Raw genomic sequence first — 20768 nt, 5'->3', positions numbered from 1 at the left:
ATCACAGAGGTGCAAGATTGTAAATTGCTTTAAAGGTGAGTAGAAGAAATTTGAAGATGATATGAGATTAAGCTGCAGCAAGACAGATTTGCATAAAGGACAGATCTCATAAATGAAATACAACTTCAGATGAACACAGAAATAAACTAACTGTGATTTATTGAACATTAAATTTATCTCTTGAGACTTTATCAATAAGTTGATTTATTATAATCAGGCTGATTTATTTAATCTTTCAGAAATCTGCCTCCACGATAAGCAATATCTTACTATGAATGTGTCAGCTACTGACATTTTCCAATTGCCAAAAATACTGATGATCAGATCATCATGGGATTAATTTCCACTGTTATGTGTAATGTTCTGTTTTGGTTTTGGTTTAGTGTTTGATTATGTTGCTTCTCTCATGCCTTTGGGTTTATTTCCTTTGTAGATTCTGTCTTGTTTTAGGGTTTAGTCTGTAGTGTCTTAAGTAATCCGGTCTTTGTATTAGTTCTTATTCTGTGCTTAGAGTTTTTTCTCGGTCTTAGTGTTATCCTTCTGTCAGTGTCATTATTGTTTCCACCTGCCTGTGGTTGATTAGTCCCTCCCTGTTCATCTGTCTGCACGCCTATTTATTCCTGCCCAAGTTCTCTGCACTCTGCGAGAACGTCTCAACTCATTCCCTACACTGATGTGATCGGTAAGAGCTTCCCAGCCTCTGCTAATTTTTTGATGTCCTGTCTGTTTGTGCCCGACCTGTTTTCTAGTGATGGCGAGATGAAGCCTCATGAGGCATTGAACCACTCAGCCAACTGGTTCGAGAAAAGGTTCATTTCTTGACAGTTCATGTGCACACAGCACCACCTACTGGCAAGTTGTATAATCACAGCCAGCTGTATCTTAACACGTGTGATGCATATCATTTTTGTCTATTATGGCTCTTGGGAATGACTTCACAGAAGGTGTAGGACGAAATCATTTGTCTACATAAATTTTGTAAACACATGTTTACAATAAAATATTGTTTGAATGTATTCTCTGTGTGTAATTATTCCCAAAATAGTAGTGACATGATATGGCATGTTGTGTAATAATGTTTTTCTGTGACTCTAGAAAAATGGCATGGGCTTAATCAGGCAGAGGACAATGAAATTGTTGTGGAACTAGGCAGGGGGTAGTGAATAGGCTAATGCTTGTGTAACTTGGATGATTTCATGCATTTTTCTTAAGAAACAACAATTTCTCCACAGTTTTTGGTTTCAAATGATTTCTCTTTTTTGATACTACTTCTCCAACCTTTGAAAAGACACGCTCACATGGCACAGATGATGCCGGGGTGCATAAATAAATAAGTGCAAGTATGTACAGATTGGGGTACTGTGACCAATGATTAGCCCAGTACTATACGGTCCCACAGTTTCCCCTCAGCAGCAACACTGAAGCACACAGAGGTTCCCGCTGCGTCTGTACGCACGATCCAGCTGCTGATGTCTCCTCTCTTTTCAGCTCAATGCAATTCTAGACAGTAACAGTTTATAACCTATATCACCTTTCACAGCAACAGGTTTCTCATCTCAGTCAACCAGACAAATCTCTATTGCTCTCCTCAGTGCGCTCTGGGCGGTGAGGTGGGAGGATTTTACCCGATGGTGCGCTGCGTGCGAGGGATAAACAGGGTGGAAATGCATAAATAAAAACTGTAAATGGCTCCTATACAGTGATCATAGGAGCTGACCGGTCTGAGATCAACCTCCTGATGTTACAAGTTCTTTAAAATGAAAGCGCGCACCCAAATTACAAGTAACGTAATTTTGCGCACCTGAAAAAAGCGCACGGCAGCAGCGCACCGAAGCGCTGAGGCACAGAAATACGGTGCATGTAGTTAAACAATGCAGAATTAATAAAAACAACTTATAACCAGACGTAGCGTTTTAAACTGCATCTGGTGAGCAGAACTGTTTTATGATCCAGAGTGCAGCCATCACTGGTTCTGAATGAAGGCAATATCTGGCAGCAGCTCTCTTCCCCCGCCCCCCTCCCCTCCTGCGTACGTAGTACAGGACCTTACCGGCACACTTTCAACCGCTGGTTAAGACTAAAATTATTCATAACTCTGATCGCTCTTCCTGCTGCTCTGTTAACATGAACTGCAGCAGGAATTACTGATGGCCACAAGCTGTGAAAGAAGCTGAAACATCTCAGCAGAAGGCGGAGTTTTTATCGTCCGCTGCCCAGATGGGCGTTGGGATTTTTATGCGTGAAAAATGCCATGTTTGCGTGTGACCGTGTGAAGTCAGTGACGGTCAATGCGTGATAGTTGAGAGCACTGATCTCCTATCTATCTATCTCTCTCCTAAACTCTCCAAACACCAAACTAACTGTCTCAAACTAAATAACCACTATCCAAACTCTGCTATCCAAACTATCAAAACTCTATCCACTCTCACAACTGACCGCAACTCTCCTACAACAACCCACATTTTGAATGAAGCCTGTGGGGTTTCTAAAAGCTGTCGAAGCCGCGCCAACATCTGAGCCACTTCCCGAAGCAGTCACGTGGTACAGCCGGCCAGCGAGGCTTCGGACGTCATCGTTTTCGGCTCCTCCCCTAAATGAAGCAAGCCTCGATACGCGCTTCACGGAAACGCCCCCTCCATTACTCGACACACGCCTCGAAGCCTCGGCACATCACGTAACATCACTACTGTTTTCTGTCTTTGGAATCCAGCACCTGTTAACCCCGGATTGTGTTCCTGTTTTTTCCCCCAAGTCTGTTAATAAACCTTTTTGTTTGAGCGCAGCTCCGAGTCTGGTTGAATATCGGGTTCACTCTAAACAAGCCATTACATTATGCTGATGATACTAAACTATATTTATCCATACAATCTGATGAATCAAATCAGTTACTTAGATTACAGCCATGATTTGATTAACCTGGAAGTTCAATTTTCTCTGCTGTTAAATTAACACAAGACAGAAGTGTTAGTTATTTTTGGAAAAGATTATTTGAAAAAGAACCTTCTTAATTCATCACTCAACCTATATTGGTTTAAATTGGTCTCTGGTAATAACATTTAAAACCTTGTGGTGTTATTTTTGACCAGGGCATCATTTAAATCCCATAATATACACATTTCTAGGGTTTTCCTTTTTCACTTTCTAATATTGCCAAAATTAGAAATATTCTGTCCAGGAGTAATGCGGATAAACTTGTTCATGCTGGACTTTTGTAATTATTTACTACCAGGAATTCCACAACTTGCTACTTTTAAAACAAAGCTTAAAACTTTCCTTTTTCATAAAATGTATAGTTACAGTGGCTCAGGTTATCATGAGCTATCTATTATAAAATCCCTCTATATTTGATTACCTTCATTATTCTCCAATTATGAATTAGCTGCAGTTATTGCTATCATGTCATTTTTTTCTCTATTACTGTTACTGTTATCTAGAAGTTACTGTGTTTAGCTGTGTCATCTTCTAGTATTGGGACACCAGCTGAATTATTGCTAATAACTTAATGTTCCCTTTCTATGGAGGATTTCCTTTGTTTTTCACTGTATCCAAAAGGAGCTATACTGCCACTAACTACTGTTAAGCACAACATTATGTATTAACCTCAGTTTCCTTCTTTCACCTCCGGAATATTGCAAAAAATTTAAATATTTTGTCCAGGAATGATGTTGAAAAACTAGTCAATGCATTTGATGACAAGGCCGGACTATTATAATTCTTTACTATCAGGAAATTCACAAAAACACAGTTCAAAGCCTTCAGCTGATCCAAAATGCTGCACTAAACGTTCTTGTGAAAATTAACAAGAGAGATTATAATTTTCCTATTTGCGCTTCTCTTCATTGGCTCCCTGTTAAATCAAGAATGAAATAAAAAAAATCTCTTTCTCACATGTAAAGCTATTAATAATCAATCTCCATCATCCATCTGAGCTCTGATTACCCCATATGTTCATTGAATTTCCAAAAGTAGAATGGATGCCAGATCCTTTAATTGTCAGGCTCCTCTCCTGTGGAACCAACTCCCAGTTTTGGTCCGTGAGGCAGGCACCCTGTCTACTTTTAAGACTAATCTTTCCTTTTTGACAAAGCTTATAGTTAAGAGTATCTTAGGTCATCCTGACCTTCCTCTGCAATCTTCCGTCTTTCCAGGACCTGTACGCCTCCAGGACTCTGAGGCGTGCAGGGAAGATTGTGGCTGATCCCTTCACCCCAGTCATAGACTATTTCAGTCACTTCCCTCTGGCAGGAGGCTGCGCTCCATCAGAACCAGAACCTCACGCCACAAGAACAGTTTTTTCCCATCTGCTACCGGCCTTATGAACAAGGCCAAGAGCCGCCCGTGAAACTGGACACTGTCTCTCTCCCCCGTCCAGGACTTACAAGCTTCTGCAGTTACATTAACGCACAGTTTACTGAGTGTATATAGTTTCTGTATATATATCCTTTTTATTTTATTGTATTTTTTATTCTTTGTCTGCACCATCAACACCAAGTCAAATTCCTTGTAAGTGCAAACCTACTTGGCAATTAAACTTAATTCTGATTCTGATTCTGTTAAAGGGGAGTTTTCCTCTCCACTGTCACTTTATGGATCCTCAGTATGAGGGGTTGCTGCAAAGCCATCAACAATGCTTAGACTTAGACAACTTTATTTCTCATTTTGTATGCACAGAGTGCGTACAAAACGAAATTTCGTTTCAGATGACTGTTCACTGTGGCTCCATGCTCTTTCAGGAGGAGTGAATGCTGCTTGTCAAGACTTGTTGACAAAGCCGGCCCAAGGCAAAAGAAAACTAAGCGGCCGCTTGGGCCCCCCTGGTGGCCATGGGGCCCCCCATATTTTCTTTTATTTTTTTTTTACAATTAACAATTCAACAACTCAAACAAGTGATATAAATGAATGAATGAATGATGATGAAAGAATTTAATATGTTTTGACAGTTCATATTCAAAAGTTTAAAAAAAAGATTGAAGTATTTTTTTTATCGTTTATTAATCTATTTTATATTAATACATAACATCACTGTATTAATTTATAATATTCGCTACAGTCACAGGCTATGATTTCGGTGACCCTTAAGAAAAATAAAGATCCACTTAAATGTGAATCATTTCGTCCAGTGGCAATCCAGCCTCTTCCACTAATGTTGAGGAATATTGCTGAACTGGGGGGAATACGCAGGGGGATGAAAAATCATAAACGTTCGCCATAGGCTGACGACCTTCTCCTTTTCCTGTCACATCCTGCCACAAGCATTTCGGTGGCTCTCATTATTGAAAACTTCGGGAGGGTTTCGGGTTATAAAATTAATCTAGAAAAAAGTGTTTTTCCCAATTAATGAACAGTCGAGGAGACTATCATTCCAGGCCTATACTTTTACAACCATGAAAGACAAATTCACATATTTAGGTGTTACGGTAACAAGCAAATATAAAGATTTATTTAAGCACAATTTCAAAGTAACAGCGGATAAGGCGAAATCAGATATGGAAAGGTGGTCATCTTTCCCAATATATCATTGGCAGGTAAGATAAACTCTGTTAAAATCATCATAGTTCCTAGGTTCCTGTTCTTATTTCAGACAATACCAATTTTTATTCCTACATTTTTTTTTTATTAAATAAATGTACATCTGCCTTTAAATGAAAAAAAAATAGTCCCCCAGATAAGAAGAGAGTTTCTAGAGAGACAGAGAGAGGAGAGGGGCGAAAGCAATGGCATTTTCGTCATTGTTGGCCAGGAGATTGATTTTATTTAATTGGATAAAGGAGAGATTGATTTTATTTAATTGGATAAAGGCAGCACCGCCAACTCACAAAAGGTGGGTAGAGGAGGTGATGGCACACCTAAAGTTGGAACATCTCAGAATTACTTTACAGGGCAACACTAAGAGATATTTCAAGGTCTGGCAACTTTTTATTTCTTATTTTGAATCTGAATTTTCATCTGCTTCAGCATAACTAGCAGCCTCGCCACCCCCTTTTTTCCTCAGGTTTGAATGGCAATAACAACCACAATGATAATAATTATATGTGTCAGGGTTCTCTGTGTTGTTCTACTCTAATTCTACTCCTCAGGTGTGCCTAGTTGGTGGAGGGGGCGTGGCCCACACCTGCAGCTCGTTGCAGGCGGCTTCCTCTGGCTTCTTAAGCAGAGCGCTGACAGATGGAAGACGCCAGAGCCTTAACCAGTCGTGGTACGACGTGGCCTGTGACCCAACTCCTGAAACCCTGCTCGTGAGTTTTTCGTCTTTGAATTTTGACTAATTTTGGATCTCCCTGTTTTTGTCACAGTTTTTGGTGCTTGGATGCACTCACCCGTCTTGACGTCTTGTCCGAAGAGACAGAGCTACAGAATCCTCCTGCTCAGATTTTGCTCTGGCGCTCCCCTCATACTCCCTGGATGTTACCCAGCGGGGCCTGAGATTCCCCCTCCCGGATTCTGCTGGCTCTTCTCGCACTCTGGTCAATCCATCTGTCACCCACTGCCAAGGAGGCTCGCTCTGGATCCCTCACCAGTAACATCTGCCGCCCTCTGCCACTAGCCGCCTAATCACCAACAGAGTAGGATCACAGAGTTCCCTCGGCGCTACTTCTCCCCGGTTAGGTCCGCCCAACTTTGTGGTAAGCAGCACAGCTTCTAGTAGTTCTCCTGGTTCACCTTTCAGAGTCACTTACTCTTCTTCTCTTTGCAGTCTCTCCAGCCGTGACGTTCTGACCCTGTCGAAGTTGCCTGTAGTCCCGTCCTTTATATCTGCCTTTTTCCTAAATAAACATCTTAAAACTGTGCCTTGCTTCCCGATCGTATCTGCATGTGGACTCGTCATCTGAAAACCATGACAATATGTATCTAGTTTTAACTTGAACAGGGGTGGTGTGTGTGGTAGTAGGATCTGTTTTGTCATTTGTGACGGGGTTCTTTGTTCCTCAAGAATCCAGGCTCAGTCGTGTTAGAGGTGATGGTGCTTTATTGTGCTCCTCAACCCAAAAAAGGGTGCCAAAGCAAATATATACAAGTCCTCTGGGCCTCAGCCTCCCTCCAGTTACCAGCCATGTAACAAGGAAAAAGGAATACTAAATGGCCGCCCTTCTTCCCACAGCCCTCAATAAATAGCTTAGGCCCCTCCTCTCAGGCTTAATTAACCCTGATTTTCCCATATAAATCAGTTTTATTCAAATATTATTTCTACATAATGTAAATTAATATAGAAAAACCACATACATTTTACACTTTCAATCCTCTTCATAGATTCATGGAATCATTCATATACGACCAACTTTTAAACATAAAATAACATCTGGCAAACATTTCACAAGTCACATGTTGGTGACGTCACTTCCACCCATTGACAAACCTTGCGTTTTAACTGATGACTGGGCGTTGCCTCGGGTTTGAACCCAGCAATGACGCCAACACTGGGAAAATGGTAAGGCAACACAGCGTGCGCACTGCGCGCACACACACACACACACTATACCCCACTGAAATATTAAGTGTGCACCCTCAATACCCCAGCAGGTAACCAGGCAGCGCTTATGTGAGTCTTGTTGAGGAAACTTAACTAGGGCTTTACCGCACGTGCAACGGTCCTCACAAGAATATCTTTACGGGCATGTGTGTGAGCACGCAAAGTCCGCAAGGTGGCTGTCAGTGATGAGAGGGCTTCGTCACATCGTTATTTTGTCTGTTTTTTTAGCTGTTTTTGTGATGTAAATTTTGAGTCCTCCTCTTTTGTTCTGTAGGTTTTGAATGGAATGTCTTTTGTTTCAATATGAAAAATCAAAAACTATTTGATTATCATTATATTCCCTATAACATTATAGTGTGACAATTGTATCAATCATCTTCTAGCATAGGTGATCCTGCATGGTGGGGGGGGGGGGGGGGCAAATCAAGTTCCGCTTAGGGTCCCCAAGAGGCTCAGGCCGGCACTGCTCGTGGAAATCCGCTGAGTTTTCTTAGATGGGAAACTTTTTGACCAATCTGTCTGTATGATTTGATTAAATTTTACTTTGTAAAGTGCTTTGAGATGGCGCGCTGTGAATTGATGCTAAATAAAAAAAAACTAATTGAATTGCATTCAGAGAGCAGAAAGGAAAGTATGAATATATACAACCATTTCAACTTTGTTTTTCTATTGTCTCCTGATACCTTTAACCTTTAATTATAAACTGTACCTTCTGTGATGCAGAGTATTTTAGCAAAATATATCCCATTGACCAGTGCTGCAGACTCCCTGTCGGGCTTCTTGATCAGATGGATCTCAGCTGTCTTTTGGTCAATGGTAAGCCAGTTTTCAGGGTCAGATCCTTTTACATATCTACACATCAAATACAAAGATAATTAGATAATTCAATGACAAATAAAGCTGCAGTTATTTTTTATTGTTTTTTTCACAAACTTTGAGTTACACTTACTTTACATTCTCCGCTGGTTTCCCAGTGTCTTTATCTATTGCACGATAACTTGCAATCACTTGATTCATGGTGAAAGATTGGCCTTCTTCTGTGACGGTAATAGCTTTGACCGATGGAAAAAAATCTGGTCCTTCTAGCTGGTTCTTTACATTGATTTCGATTGGATATGTTTTAAATGTTGTTCCACTAGCACAGTTGGCACCACAGCCACCACTGGCACTACCAGCCCCACATCCAAAATCTATATTAGCTGCACCATTGGCACCAGATCCAGCAAACAGAGGAGCCTTGTTCTTTACAGCTAGCCCTAGCTCCAGTTTTTCTACATCCTCATAGTCCACAGGCTGTAAAAAATACAAAGGAACAAAGTTTTGGCTTAAACAGAATGTTGAGATGTGTGGATTATTTACATTTTGTGATTTACCTGCATGGAGAGATGAACTCATTTCCTCTCTGTACACAGTATTGATAATCTAAAAAATGTCCCAACAAAATATGTAAAATCTAAGTGAATGTTTATTTGTGTATGGTACTAGTCAAAGTGTTCCTCTCCAATGACCTTTTCCTTACTTCCTAGTTTTGAAGGCCTTTTTTGTTGCGATGTAAAAGAAAAACTTGAGAGTAGCAAGGCACCGAACATTTATGAAGACCTAAAATACTATACTTTGCACTTTCAGAGTATGTGGTAACAATAGTTTCTAATTTAATGTTTTTCTTGTGGAAGTAGATTTTCGGTTTTAAAAGAAAAATTTGGATTTGAGTCCCAGCTGGCTAGAAAAAAAAAACAGTTTGTATGTAACATTACAAAGGAATTTAGGTGAGTTTGATCACTGGAAGACATTAGTACATTTTGTCCCAATGACATGCTAGTGTCATATTGTTGATTTAAAGTCCAGTTAACTCCAAGGTGTTAAGCAAGATAATGCAAGAAAGGCCAAACTGAGTAAAAATGTATTCAGTGCACTACACTTGGTTTGTAAATCATTAACGCCAATCCCTTCTCTTCTAATGTGGTAAATATGAAAATCCTGCTTTTTGTCTTCTTGCTTTTAGTATTGTTAAAGTTATATATTAAAGACGACTAAGTTTAGTGCTTTATGTTAAATTGGACTTTTGTATTTTAAATGGGATTGGCAGATGAGAAATGAACATGAACAACACAACAACAACAATTATTTGTCTTGGCAAACATACAATAAAATATGAAATTCATTCTCAGCATTTAACCTTAGGATGTAGTGTCAAGCACCCTGGGAACATTATGGGGCTAAGGGCCTTGCTAAGGGACTCAGAGTAGCAGTTTATGTAATTCAAACCTAGAAAGAGTCAATGGCCTGCTCTCTAACCACTAGATCACCATGGCCCCATTAAAGTGAACTATCAGACTTTAGGCAACATAAAAAAATCCTACATAAGTATGAGGTAAATCTGTGTCTACAGGTACATCCAATTTTTTTTTATATATAATAAAGTGCAATATTTTTTGTCTATCATTTCAGAAATGAAAGGTATTTTGTAGAGATTCAATAAACAGTGCCAAAAATGTCAAGCTTGTATTTCTTGTCATTTTGATGATTATGGCTTACAGATTGAGAAAACCCAAAATTCACTGTCTAAAAATTGCAACATTGCATTAAACTAATCAAAAAATTATTTTTTACACAAATTTCAGGCTTCTGAAAAAAATGTTCATATCTAGGCAATGAATACTTGGTTGGGCTCCTTTAGCATTAATTACTGGATCAATGCTCCGTGGCACAGAGGTAATCAGCCTGTGGCACTGTGTATGTGTAATTGACGCCCAGATCGCTTTGATAGATGCCTTCAAGTCATCTGTCTTGTTACGTCTGGTGTCTTTCATCATCCTCTTGACAACCAAACAAAATTTTTTATGGTTGTGTACCCTATTGACCCAAAGTGAGAGACCGTCTAAAACGCCCAGAAAATCTTTACATGTGTTTTAATTGATTAACTGATTTGGGTGTGCCACCTTGAGTTTCCAGTTGTAAGCCATGATCATCAAAATTACAAGAAACAAAGGCTTGGAATACATTACTCAGTGTAATGATTCTATATAATATATATGTTTCACCTTCTAAGACTATTGGCAAACAATATTGCCCTTTTACAAAAGATTCAAATTTTGAGACGTACCTGTATATGACCAGGTCATTGTTTTCAATCAACAACTCTAAATTCCTTGTCTATCAAATTTAAAAACAGTTTCTAAATATCTGCAGTAAATGGTGACATGTTGTTGCAGTGCTGCATTAGATTTAGTTTGCATAGATTTTCATTTAACTAAGAAGTTTCTCTTTGGCTGAGAATTAGACAGGTATTTCTAATTCTGTCTAATTCTCAGACTTTTCAGAAAACGTTTTGACATGTATCGCTTTATCAATTCCAGCAGCTTGAACTTGAGCCAGAATAACTTCAGAAAAACAGAGTGAAAGTCTGGCTGTCTCTGGTTGCCATGACCACATGCTCAGACAAAGCAATGTCAAAGAAGTATCATTATTGGAAAAGAAGCTTGTATTAACATTTCATGGAAAAAAGTATGTTTAAAGTTAACATGCCTTCTTAATAATCAATAGAAAACTATTAACTGGCATTACAGGAATACCGTTTTATAATAGTAATGCAACTTTTAATATGTTTGGTGATAAACTCGGCTGCACAGTGACGCAGTGGGTAGTGCTGTTGCCTTGCAGCAAGAAGGTTCAGGGTTCAAATCCAACCCTGGGTCTTTCTGCATGGAGTCTGCATGTTCTCCATGTGCATATGTGGGTTCTCTCCAAGCACTCTGGCTTCCTCCCACAGCCCAAAAACATGATTGTTAGGTTAATTGGTCTCTCTAAATTGTCCTTAGGTGTAAGTGTGTGTGTGGGTGTGTGGGTGTGTGTGTGAGAAAAAGGTTGTTTGTCTCTGTGTTGCCCTGTGACAGACTGGCGACCTGTCCGGGGTGTACCCCACCTCTCACCCGGTGAACGCTGGAGATAGGCACCAGTAACCCCCGTGAACCCATGAGGGATTAAGTGGGTCAGAAAAAGGATGGATGGATGGTGATAAACTCCAAGTCTTTGGAGGTTGGAATATTTTCTTGTCATCATCTTAAACTTTGGCCTTGTACTCACATAGCCGGGTATTTATGAAAACAAATATTTCCCCCACATTGTTTTTAAAAATATTGTACACACAGTATATTTTCTAGAATAGTTTTCATCCACACAAATCCTTATAAATTGACCACTGACCTGCTGTTTTAAACATGCTAGATCCATTGGGGACAGTGTTCTGCGAAGCTTAAACCTATGTCAGCCATTCAGAATCCTTCAAAATAAAGGCGATGTTGAACAGCACTTTGTCAGTGTAAAACAGTTGGTGTTCAAGCGCTTTTTCTCCTTTGTTTAGTTTAGTTTATTACAAAATGATGAATGGACGTTAAAACGTTCCGTACAGTTGGATAGAATAATTTTTGTGATTGGGACATCCTTGAATCAATCCATAGCTTATGAATGGGGCCCAGTAACATTTTAAATATAGCATAAGAGGTTCCGCAGCATCCGTTGCAGGTCCACCAGGTTCTGCAAAAGCTTTTTCCCTGCTGCCATCAGACTGTTGAACTGCTGAAGTATAAAAACGGACTGTGTACCACACTCGACCCGCTAATTTGCACATTTGTATGTATCCTTCAATATCGCTGCTGCACTTTTTCCGGAAACGTACTGCAAAACTGTTTACAATGCAACTGCCTATTGTTAAATCACTGCTGCACCTTACTGCATAATTGTTTACATTGCTTACATTGTTTTTACATTTCAATCTGCCTACTGCTCACTGCTGCACTTTATCCGAAAGTTAATTGAAAGTTATCCTGTATTCGACTGAGATTTACCACTGCATTTTTCTTATCCTGTACTGTAAATTCACTGCAAGGTATCCTGTAGAGTTACTGCAATCTTTCTGAGCTGTATGAAAAAACGAAATTTCGTTCTGTATGCACTCTGTGCTACAAAATGACAATAAAGAAAGTCTAAGTCTAAGTCTCTAAGTCTAAGTCTAATAAGTACATATAATTTTTAAATTCAAACCATCTCTAACCTGTTTCTATTCCTACATGAAACTAAAAGACAACAATGTTCTCATTTCTTTGAGAATTAGTCAGAAATAAAAGGAAACATCAATATATTATTATATGCAGACCTATATGTTCTTTTTAATAGACATAATTAAGGTTTTAAGTTTTTTTTTACAAAACAAACAATTAAAAAGCCTCTGATCCACCTATGATGCTTATAATGTTCCATGTATGCTTTTACTTTGAAGTGTCAATATTGAGGTAAAAACTGGAAATGCAGTGCAGTGCCAAGGTTACGTCAATTGGACATAAATGATCAGAGATGCCATAGCTTAGTGAATTTGTCAAGTTGATTGACAAACATTGGTTGCCACATAATGTAAGCAGTCAATCACAACACCAATGTAAAAATCTGCACCTCTCTGACAGCATTCATTTTGTACTCCATTGTCTTGCCAAGTCTATAACAATGGTCGCTCATGTGACGTCATTTGATGCACCGTATGCTAAAATTTTTATGTTCTGTTATTGCACAAAAAGGAAAAGCTCTGTATATTTATATGAGAAAGCTATGCTGTATGTGTAAGGAAAAGAAGAAAACGGAGAGTAAACAAAAGGACTGAAGCTGAACTGTGTTTGAGGCTGCTTATTTTCCAATATTGTAATAGAGCAACACCACAACAATTTTGTCTTGTCATATACACACACAGTCTCAAAAAAGAGTTTTTAAGAAATAGGCACTTTGGCCCGAGTTTCAGAATCATTCATTTTCAGAGATGTAAAATAGCATTAACGTGTGGATGAAAGGCCAAACCGCATGAAAATTTATCCGGTTTCCCTGTCTAAACCCTGAAACATGTGGAAAAGACATTTAGGTCCCACTACAGATTCTTTATCAAATTATATGTCTGGACTTTAGCTGGGTTACTTTAAAACATTAACATCACTTTTAGTCAGGAGAAACACCTTGGTTAAATAAAAAAATTAATTTATACCGAAATCTACCAGTGTTGTGGATCATTTTGGGGCTAAACTGTATATCCTCAGTGAGGAAAATAGTACCTTATCAAGCATTAGGATTGCCTCATTTGTTAAGGGATCATTTTTTATGCTGAAATATCCAGCCTCATTGCCTTTGACAATCTCATAAACAGCTTCCCAGTTGTCCGTCGCCTTCTCGTCCAGATCTTGTGCTTTGATCATCATCACCTCAACACCAGCTGTGTTCTCCTCAATGACACCCTCATACTGCAAAAGAAGACAGTAAAACATGATGTTAAAAGGCGTCATTACAATAATGTATATTTGTCTAGAACATTTGTTTATCACAAAGTCTTTAATTTGAAAATGCGACCAGTTCAGGGTTTCTGAACCCTTATGGTGTTGGTCAAATTGATAGATCTCTCACAAGTGACAATATCCCAAAGACTGACAGGAACTAATTGGTCATAGACTCAAGTGTTTTCAATTACACTTATAGCTAATAAGCAACCTATCACCTAAAAGCTGCCTTCAGGTTAAAGGGAAAAACATGGAAGTCCAGGATTTTGTTACTTGAATGCATAGAAGCAATAACATCAACATTGCTGTCCAATCCACAACAATCATGACAACTAAAAACCCCAATAGCAATATGTTCTAATACAATATGTATCAGAATAAAAACATGAAACACTTACTTCCATTTTTTCCAAAGTTGGAGGATTGTCATTCACATCATTGAGTGTTATAGTAACAGTGGCAGTTGCAGTGTGTCCTCCTTCTTCACCATATAAATCTTTTGCCATCACAGTTAGAAAGTATGTGTCTTCTTTCTGAAAGAAAAAAATACTTGTGAGCCTAACAAAGGCAAGGAAAGTTTATTTCTGTGGCACCATTCATTCACAATGCAATCCAGAGTCCTTGAAAGGAAGTGAAAGAAAACCTGAGCTTTGAAAGACACCTAAAATTGTTGCATAGAAAGAAAAAAATTTAAAATGCAAATTGTGAATCATGATTGGATTTAGGGAGATTGTCCCATAGCTGTGAAACATAGAAATTAAATGCTGTCTTACCTCAGTTTGATATTTTCCTTAAACCTGAGTAAGTAAGTCTCAAGATAGTAAATGGTAAATCATCTAGTCACACTAATTACTCAAAGCCCTCTAAAATATAGCCACATTCACAAACATACATGCACTTATCGAAAGCAGATGAGTTAAGGCCAGGGGTACATCAACACATGCCAAAGTGAATCTAACCCATAATGTTATTACTTAATTGAAAGATTTTCATTTTATATTGTTTTATTTGGGGGAGGGGGGGGCTTGTTACTCTGCTGTTTATTCTGGGTTTACTCTGCTGATGTTAGCAGCAGTAGGAGCTACAGATGCCAACCAAGCTGTGAAAAAGTCTGAAACCACTCAGCAGAAGGTGTTGCTTAGACTGAGCTCTGAATGGAAAGTGCAGTAACGGATGACTCACAGCCCATTCCAGAAAATGCGTGTGTCTCACAGTTAAGGCGTGAGATTTGAGAGAATAGTGCATGTGTACTGCTTAAAAGCTGCTGCAACTTATAAACCTTTGAGATTGTGGAGAAAGTTTGAACAAATGAGCAGCACAAACATAACCAAACTGATACATTTTCACCAGAAGATTTTTTTGTGTAACTGCTACTCTTGTACAACAAGGTCCAAACATGGTGACAGGTCAGATGCATAAATCATGTGCTGACCAGCTAGCAGGGGTCTTTCTGGGCATCTTCAACCTCTCCCTGCAGCTCTCCATGGTTCCTGCCTGCCTGAAATCATCCATCATCACGCCTGTTTCCAAAATAATCAACCATTGTCCTGCCTCAACAACTACATCATCATGAAGTGCTTTGAGAGGATCCTCCTGCAACACATCAAGGACTCCATCCCTGCAGACCTTGACAACCTGCAGTTTGCCTAGAGGGAGAATTGCTCCATGGAGGAAACTGTATCGTTAACACTCCACTCAGCTCTGACTTATCTGCAGCATCCTAACACTTGTTTTAGGATGCTATTTGTGGACTTTAGCTCAGCCTTTAAAACATTGCTCACAGACATGCTGGCTCTGAAGCTCCACAACCTAGGTTTATCTATAACGCTGTGCTCCTGGACCAGTGACTTCCTCACCAACAGCCCCTAGGTGGTGAGGAAAGGAAAACGTACATCAGCTCCACTGATCCTTAACACCGGTACGCCACAGGGCTGTGTCCTTAGCCCTGCTCTTTTCACCGTCTTCACCCATGACTGCTCTGAGCTGAGCTGAGATGACATAGATGCAAGAAATCGCACCCCACGGTCCAGCTGCAGCTGTCTGCCCTGTTTCTGACTCCCCCTGCCTTTCATCTCCCACTAATACCTGACAGCGGCCTTGCCGTGAGACAGTCATCCTGTTCACTATCCCGCACCACCAGATACGGCAACATTGACCTTGGCAATCAGCGTACTGTGGAACTGTGTGCAGTTCTCGTATCTCCAGTGCTCCCATGTCCGAAGTGACGTCAGGTCATAGTGACTGTAGGATAATATTCCAACAAGAGCTATCCAACCCACAAACTCAATAGTTAAGTTTGTGGACAACACCACTGTGATGGGTCTCATCTCCAACAATGATGAAACCCACTACAGAGATAAGGTCCACAAGCTTACACAGTGCTCCAGGAACAATCTGATCCTGAACATCAGCAAGACCAAGGCGGTAATAATAGACTACAGGAGGTCCAAGAAGACTGAACACGCCACTCTCTTTATACAGGGGAGGCAGTGGAGCATGTAGACAGCATAAAGTTCCTGGGCATCCACATCTCCTCTGACCTCTCCTGGTCCGTTAACACACAGGGCCCAACAATGGCTCTTCTTCCTCAGGAAACTGAAACGCATTGGACTTTCAACTAAGCTGCTAAAAATCTTTTACATTGCTACAATACCAAGTGTATTGTGTCTTACTGTGTGGTATGTATGCAGCACAATAAAGGTGATGAGTGACTTAGCTCACTTTAAGTGCTATTGTCCCCTGCTGAAGAGGCCGAGTCTGTACATGTTACAGTATCACTACTGTGAATGCATATTTTTGCACACTCTTTACCATCAGGAAGTTTTCATTGCACAGCTTCATGTGCAGTTCTGTATATTAAGATTTAAGAATATTGCTAATTAACTATCAGGATGTTCCATTGCACAGTCTTATGCACAGTTCTGCATATTAAGGTTTAGGAATATTGAAAAATAACTATCTGGAATGTTCATTGCACAGTTTCATATTTAGATAGGACTGACTTCCGGAACTCGATACGAGTCCTAGAAGACCCTAAAGACTGTTTTGTTTTGCATGCTTTAATCTCTTTTTTAAAAAAGCTGTACACATTATTTATTGCATAATGTTTATTGTGTGTTCCCTAAGCCAGAGTATGTCCTAGAAACAAATTTCACCACGGTAACACGCAGTGGCAATAAAAGATTCTTGACAAGTTCAATTCATCTGCTAAAGTTATGTCTACAACAACAAAACAGCAAAATAAAAGGAAAAACAGTAGGTGGTGGAGTTAGTACCTCTCTGTCCAACATAGCATTCTGGACAATGAGAAAGCCATCCTTACTCATGTCAAAATAGGGATTGGGTTTCTGTTTTATAATGGAGTAGGCAATCTTAGAATTCTTCGTTTTTTCTTCATCCGCATCGGTAGCATTGACTATCATAACTATAGTCCCTGTAAAAAAAAGTAATGATGTGCCATTAACAATCTGTAGCTTCATGTAATATTTAACACCAAAGTCGAAACGTTTAACATTAGATGATGTTAAAAGAAACATTTTTAAAACATCAATTAAGAGTGTAACCCTCCAGAGTGTTAATCTGAGTGTAATAATTGTCACGAATTCAGAGACAGAGGACCCAGTATTCAGGCCGGACAAGCAGATGAGTGAAAAAACAGGTTTAATGGAGGCAATCTTGACAATACAGGGAAAGGCAGGCTCAATGGTCAGTATGGCAGTCCAAAAATCGGTACACAAAAAGCAGTCCAAAAACAGGCAGGAGTACAGACAGGGATAAGGCAAGCTCAGATAATCCTAAGGCAGATTCGGGTCGGTAAAACAGGTAAGCAGTCAGACAGGGCAGGAAAATCAGGTTCAGGATACAGGCTGGCTCAGATGTCAAAAAAGATGCAATTGGGTAACGTCGACAGAAAGACACAAAGGGACTGCTGGACAAAACTCACCAAGGGCTCATAAAGACAATGATCTGGCAGAGTGCAGGAGACAGAGGCAGATATAAGTAGGGGAGTGAGCAGGTGAACAGACTGAAACTAATTACAAGAATGGGTGGGGCTGATCAGGGGAGACAAAATGGCTGGAACTAAACTGAAGCTGATTGGATGGTAACTGGTGAAGGGGAGTGAGAGGAAGACAAAAGAATGCTGGCAGGTGAACTGAATTAGGGCTGGTGACAGAAGTGAACAGAGCAGGCCAGAAGAAACTGATAACAGGAAACAAAGTACAAAATCAAACCACATTAAAACCCAAACTATTCCATTAACCAAAACTAGTACAGAACCTAAACCTAAGACAGAATTGATTACATAAAAGAATCACCAAACCAAAACAGAACTTAAACTAATCCAGAACCAAAATCACCATAAAGACCAAACGGAACATCAGCAAATAATAAAAACCCAAATCATGACAATAATAACATGCTTAAAATGGATATAGGGCAGCAATTTAATTGTGGATCACTTTGTGTGTTCGAGCATTTGAACAGATGAAGTTTATGATACTCTGTGAAATCAGTATAATTTGAAACTGTTCCAATTTACCTGCAATTGTTTTATGAGTTTTTATAATTGCACCACTGACCTGCAGGACTGCACTCATCCACCGTAGCTTTCAGTACAGATGAACCAAAGTTTGGAGCATTGTCATTCTGATCTACAACTTTAATACGTAGGTCAATGGGTTTATCTGCTTCAGTGCCATCTGGGTATCTAGCAACACCTCTGAGCTAAAAAAGACGAATCATAGTGTTATCTTTGTCATACTCATAAAACATACATAATGCAAACTGAAAAAAGGTACTAGTTCTAAATGTCCAAATCCACAAATGAGAAAAAAACAGAGACTCACTCACAAACTTAAAAAAATATTGTAAGGAAATGAGACTGATTGATTGATTGATTGATTGATTGATTGATACGAGACACACAATAAAAGAAACTATAAGACAATTGTAAACCAGTACTTTCAGACAGCTAACTGGTGATGCACAGCACTGACACATGGGCTCACCAAAATCTTGATTAGGGAGTTCTTGGCACACAAACCTGTATATTAACAGCAACACACTTCAGCTCCCCTCACATCCCACCACCGGTTGCCGGTTTCCCTGTTCCTGTCTGAATACGCACTAAAACTGAATGTTGAAAATGAACTTCACCCAGGGTCGGCAGCACGAGCAGGTATTGGTGGCCCTTGGACGCCTGAAGAGCAAGCTGTGCCCGCCCTGTATGCGAGCGGGCAGAATTAAAGTTCTATGCGTAAGCTTAGTCAAGAAATGGCTTCTAACACCAAATTTCCCACCAGCAGCAGCGGTGGCGGCAGTGGTGTGGCCATAATATGTGCATCAGTGCTTGTCGCTGGTTCAGAGTCGAAGCACCTTTGTTTGTAGGTGCTGCGCAATCGATACAGATAAAGAGACCGAATTAGGCCTGAATTCAATTTCCCTCCACTGACGTAAACGACGGTATTGTTTCTCCCGGATCCAATGCAATTCTTTCCTCTGTTGCCTCTGATTCCTCACTCTCTCTTGGTTCCTCTCCTCGTTCTTCAATAACTTTCACCTTAAGGCGGGTTCACATGGCAGGATTTTAAAACAGTCGGCCCATTTTCGAAGCCTGAGGGACACCACACGTAACGATAAAAAAAATTCTAGATAAAACATGTTTGTTGTTCAAACAGTGTGTGATGTCCGGTCAGACCACGAGCACAACACACCACACACTAGAGCTGTGCAGCTCAATCCTAGTATCGATACTATTGATACCAACGCTGGTATTGACATTGAACAATGCTTGTTTAAAAGTATCAATACTTTTTATTCTCTCCCGCACGCGCTGACTCCAGCAGATTCACCAAAGTCTCCCTGTTTGTCAGGGCACTTTGCTGATCTTCCCCTCTCGCCACCGTTATGGGGTTTGGTGTGCCAGCCGATCAGCATGCAGGCTCAGCCTGGCCCGCCCACTCAGCTCTCTCTCCACTCGACACACAAACAACCGCGCTACTGCTCCTCAGACTCGGAGAGAGAGACTGCTGGAGCAGCAAAACAAGGAGGAGAGGAAAAGAAGTGCCGTTTGGCTATATTTTAATTAAATATAAATTAATATTTTAAATAAATTAACGGCAAGCTGTATTGTTTGTAAAAAAAAGGCAGTTAAATGCAGTGGAAACAACTAATTTATATAAGCACATGAAAAACCATGAGTAAGAAAAAGTCAAGCTGCAGAAACGCAGCGAGGAGACAAAACTTCACTAATTTCCTGGCCCAGACAGACCCTTGAGTCTCGACCCACAGACTGACGTCACTGACTGAGGCGTTTCAGTCCTCCAGAGAACTTCCAGGTGGATAAGAGTGGTCATCTTCACCAGCAGATCATATTAACTTTCAAAGTAGATATTATATGTCATATGTTATTGGAGCCCACTCAAAAAGTGTAATTAAGACCTTGAAAGAACCCAGTACATGTACCCCATTAGAAAGTGTTTGCTAAGATAACATTACACAATCCTTTATTTATTCCACCACAGGGAAATTTATAGCATTAAAGCGACTGGCAGGGTATATGGGGGGAAAACCTAGCCTCGTGAGACCATCCTGATCTCGCAAGTTTTCAAGGTTTCACTCGCAGATCAGTCTGGCTACTCTCCGTTGAAGAAAATTTGGAGCCGTTCACCAAACGAACGTCCAATCAGCATTGGCTTTGAGGCGGGTTGAGGTGTGACGCAACGGGAAGCGCGACAGTTCAGTCTAAACAACATGGCGGCTTCAGCCGATGAAACTAGCGTTAGCGTGGCTATCGAGCAAGTTTTATCGGAATTACAGAGTATTTCTTTGCTGAGCTAACGAGCCTTTACCTGCAGCAGCAAGAGTAGCTTGGCTTGTGGTTGTGTTTTCGTCGTCGCTCTGTTACGAGCGACGACGAATCTGATTGGTTTATTTGGCCCGTCTATCACCAACATAGGCCAATCAGCTAACCAGTATTTTCGCCCCTTCCC

General features: G+C 40.1%; 1 protein-coding gene across 1 annotated transcript in view; it reads right to left on the bottom strand.

Annotated features, from left to right (window-relative positions):
* LOC118559115 (desmoglein-2-like) overlaps positions 1-20768 on the bottom strand; it is a gene marked incomplete at its 3' end in the record, with an annotated part of 92072 nt that overhangs the window by 41319 nt on the left and 29985 nt on the right. The window contains exons 4-9 of the mRNA XM_036129835.1: positions 18357-18501; positions 17052-17209; positions 14175-14309; positions 13558-13743; positions 8418-8761; positions 8178-8320 (exon numbers count right to left, since the gene is read on the bottom strand). Of these exons, the coding sequence (XP_035985728.1) occupies positions 8178-8320; positions 8418-8761; positions 13558-13743; positions 14175-14309; positions 17052-17209; positions 18357-18501 (1111 nt within the window). The remainder of the gene's footprint in view (positions 1-8177; positions 8321-8417; positions 8762-13557; positions 13744-14174; positions 14310-17051; positions 17210-18356; positions 18502-20768) is intronic.

This window comes from Fundulus heteroclitus, unplaced genomic scaffold (assembly GCF_011125445.2).
Source record: "Fundulus heteroclitus isolate FHET01 unplaced genomic scaffold, MU-UCD_Fhet_4.1 scaffold_229, whole genome shotgun sequence".
Taxonomy (NCBI): domain Eukaryota; kingdom Metazoa; phylum Chordata; class Actinopteri; order Cyprinodontiformes; family Fundulidae; genus Fundulus; species Fundulus heteroclitus.
The sequence above is the reverse complement of the archived record's forward strand: the minus strand, read 5'-3'. Positions and strand labels throughout refer to the sequence as shown.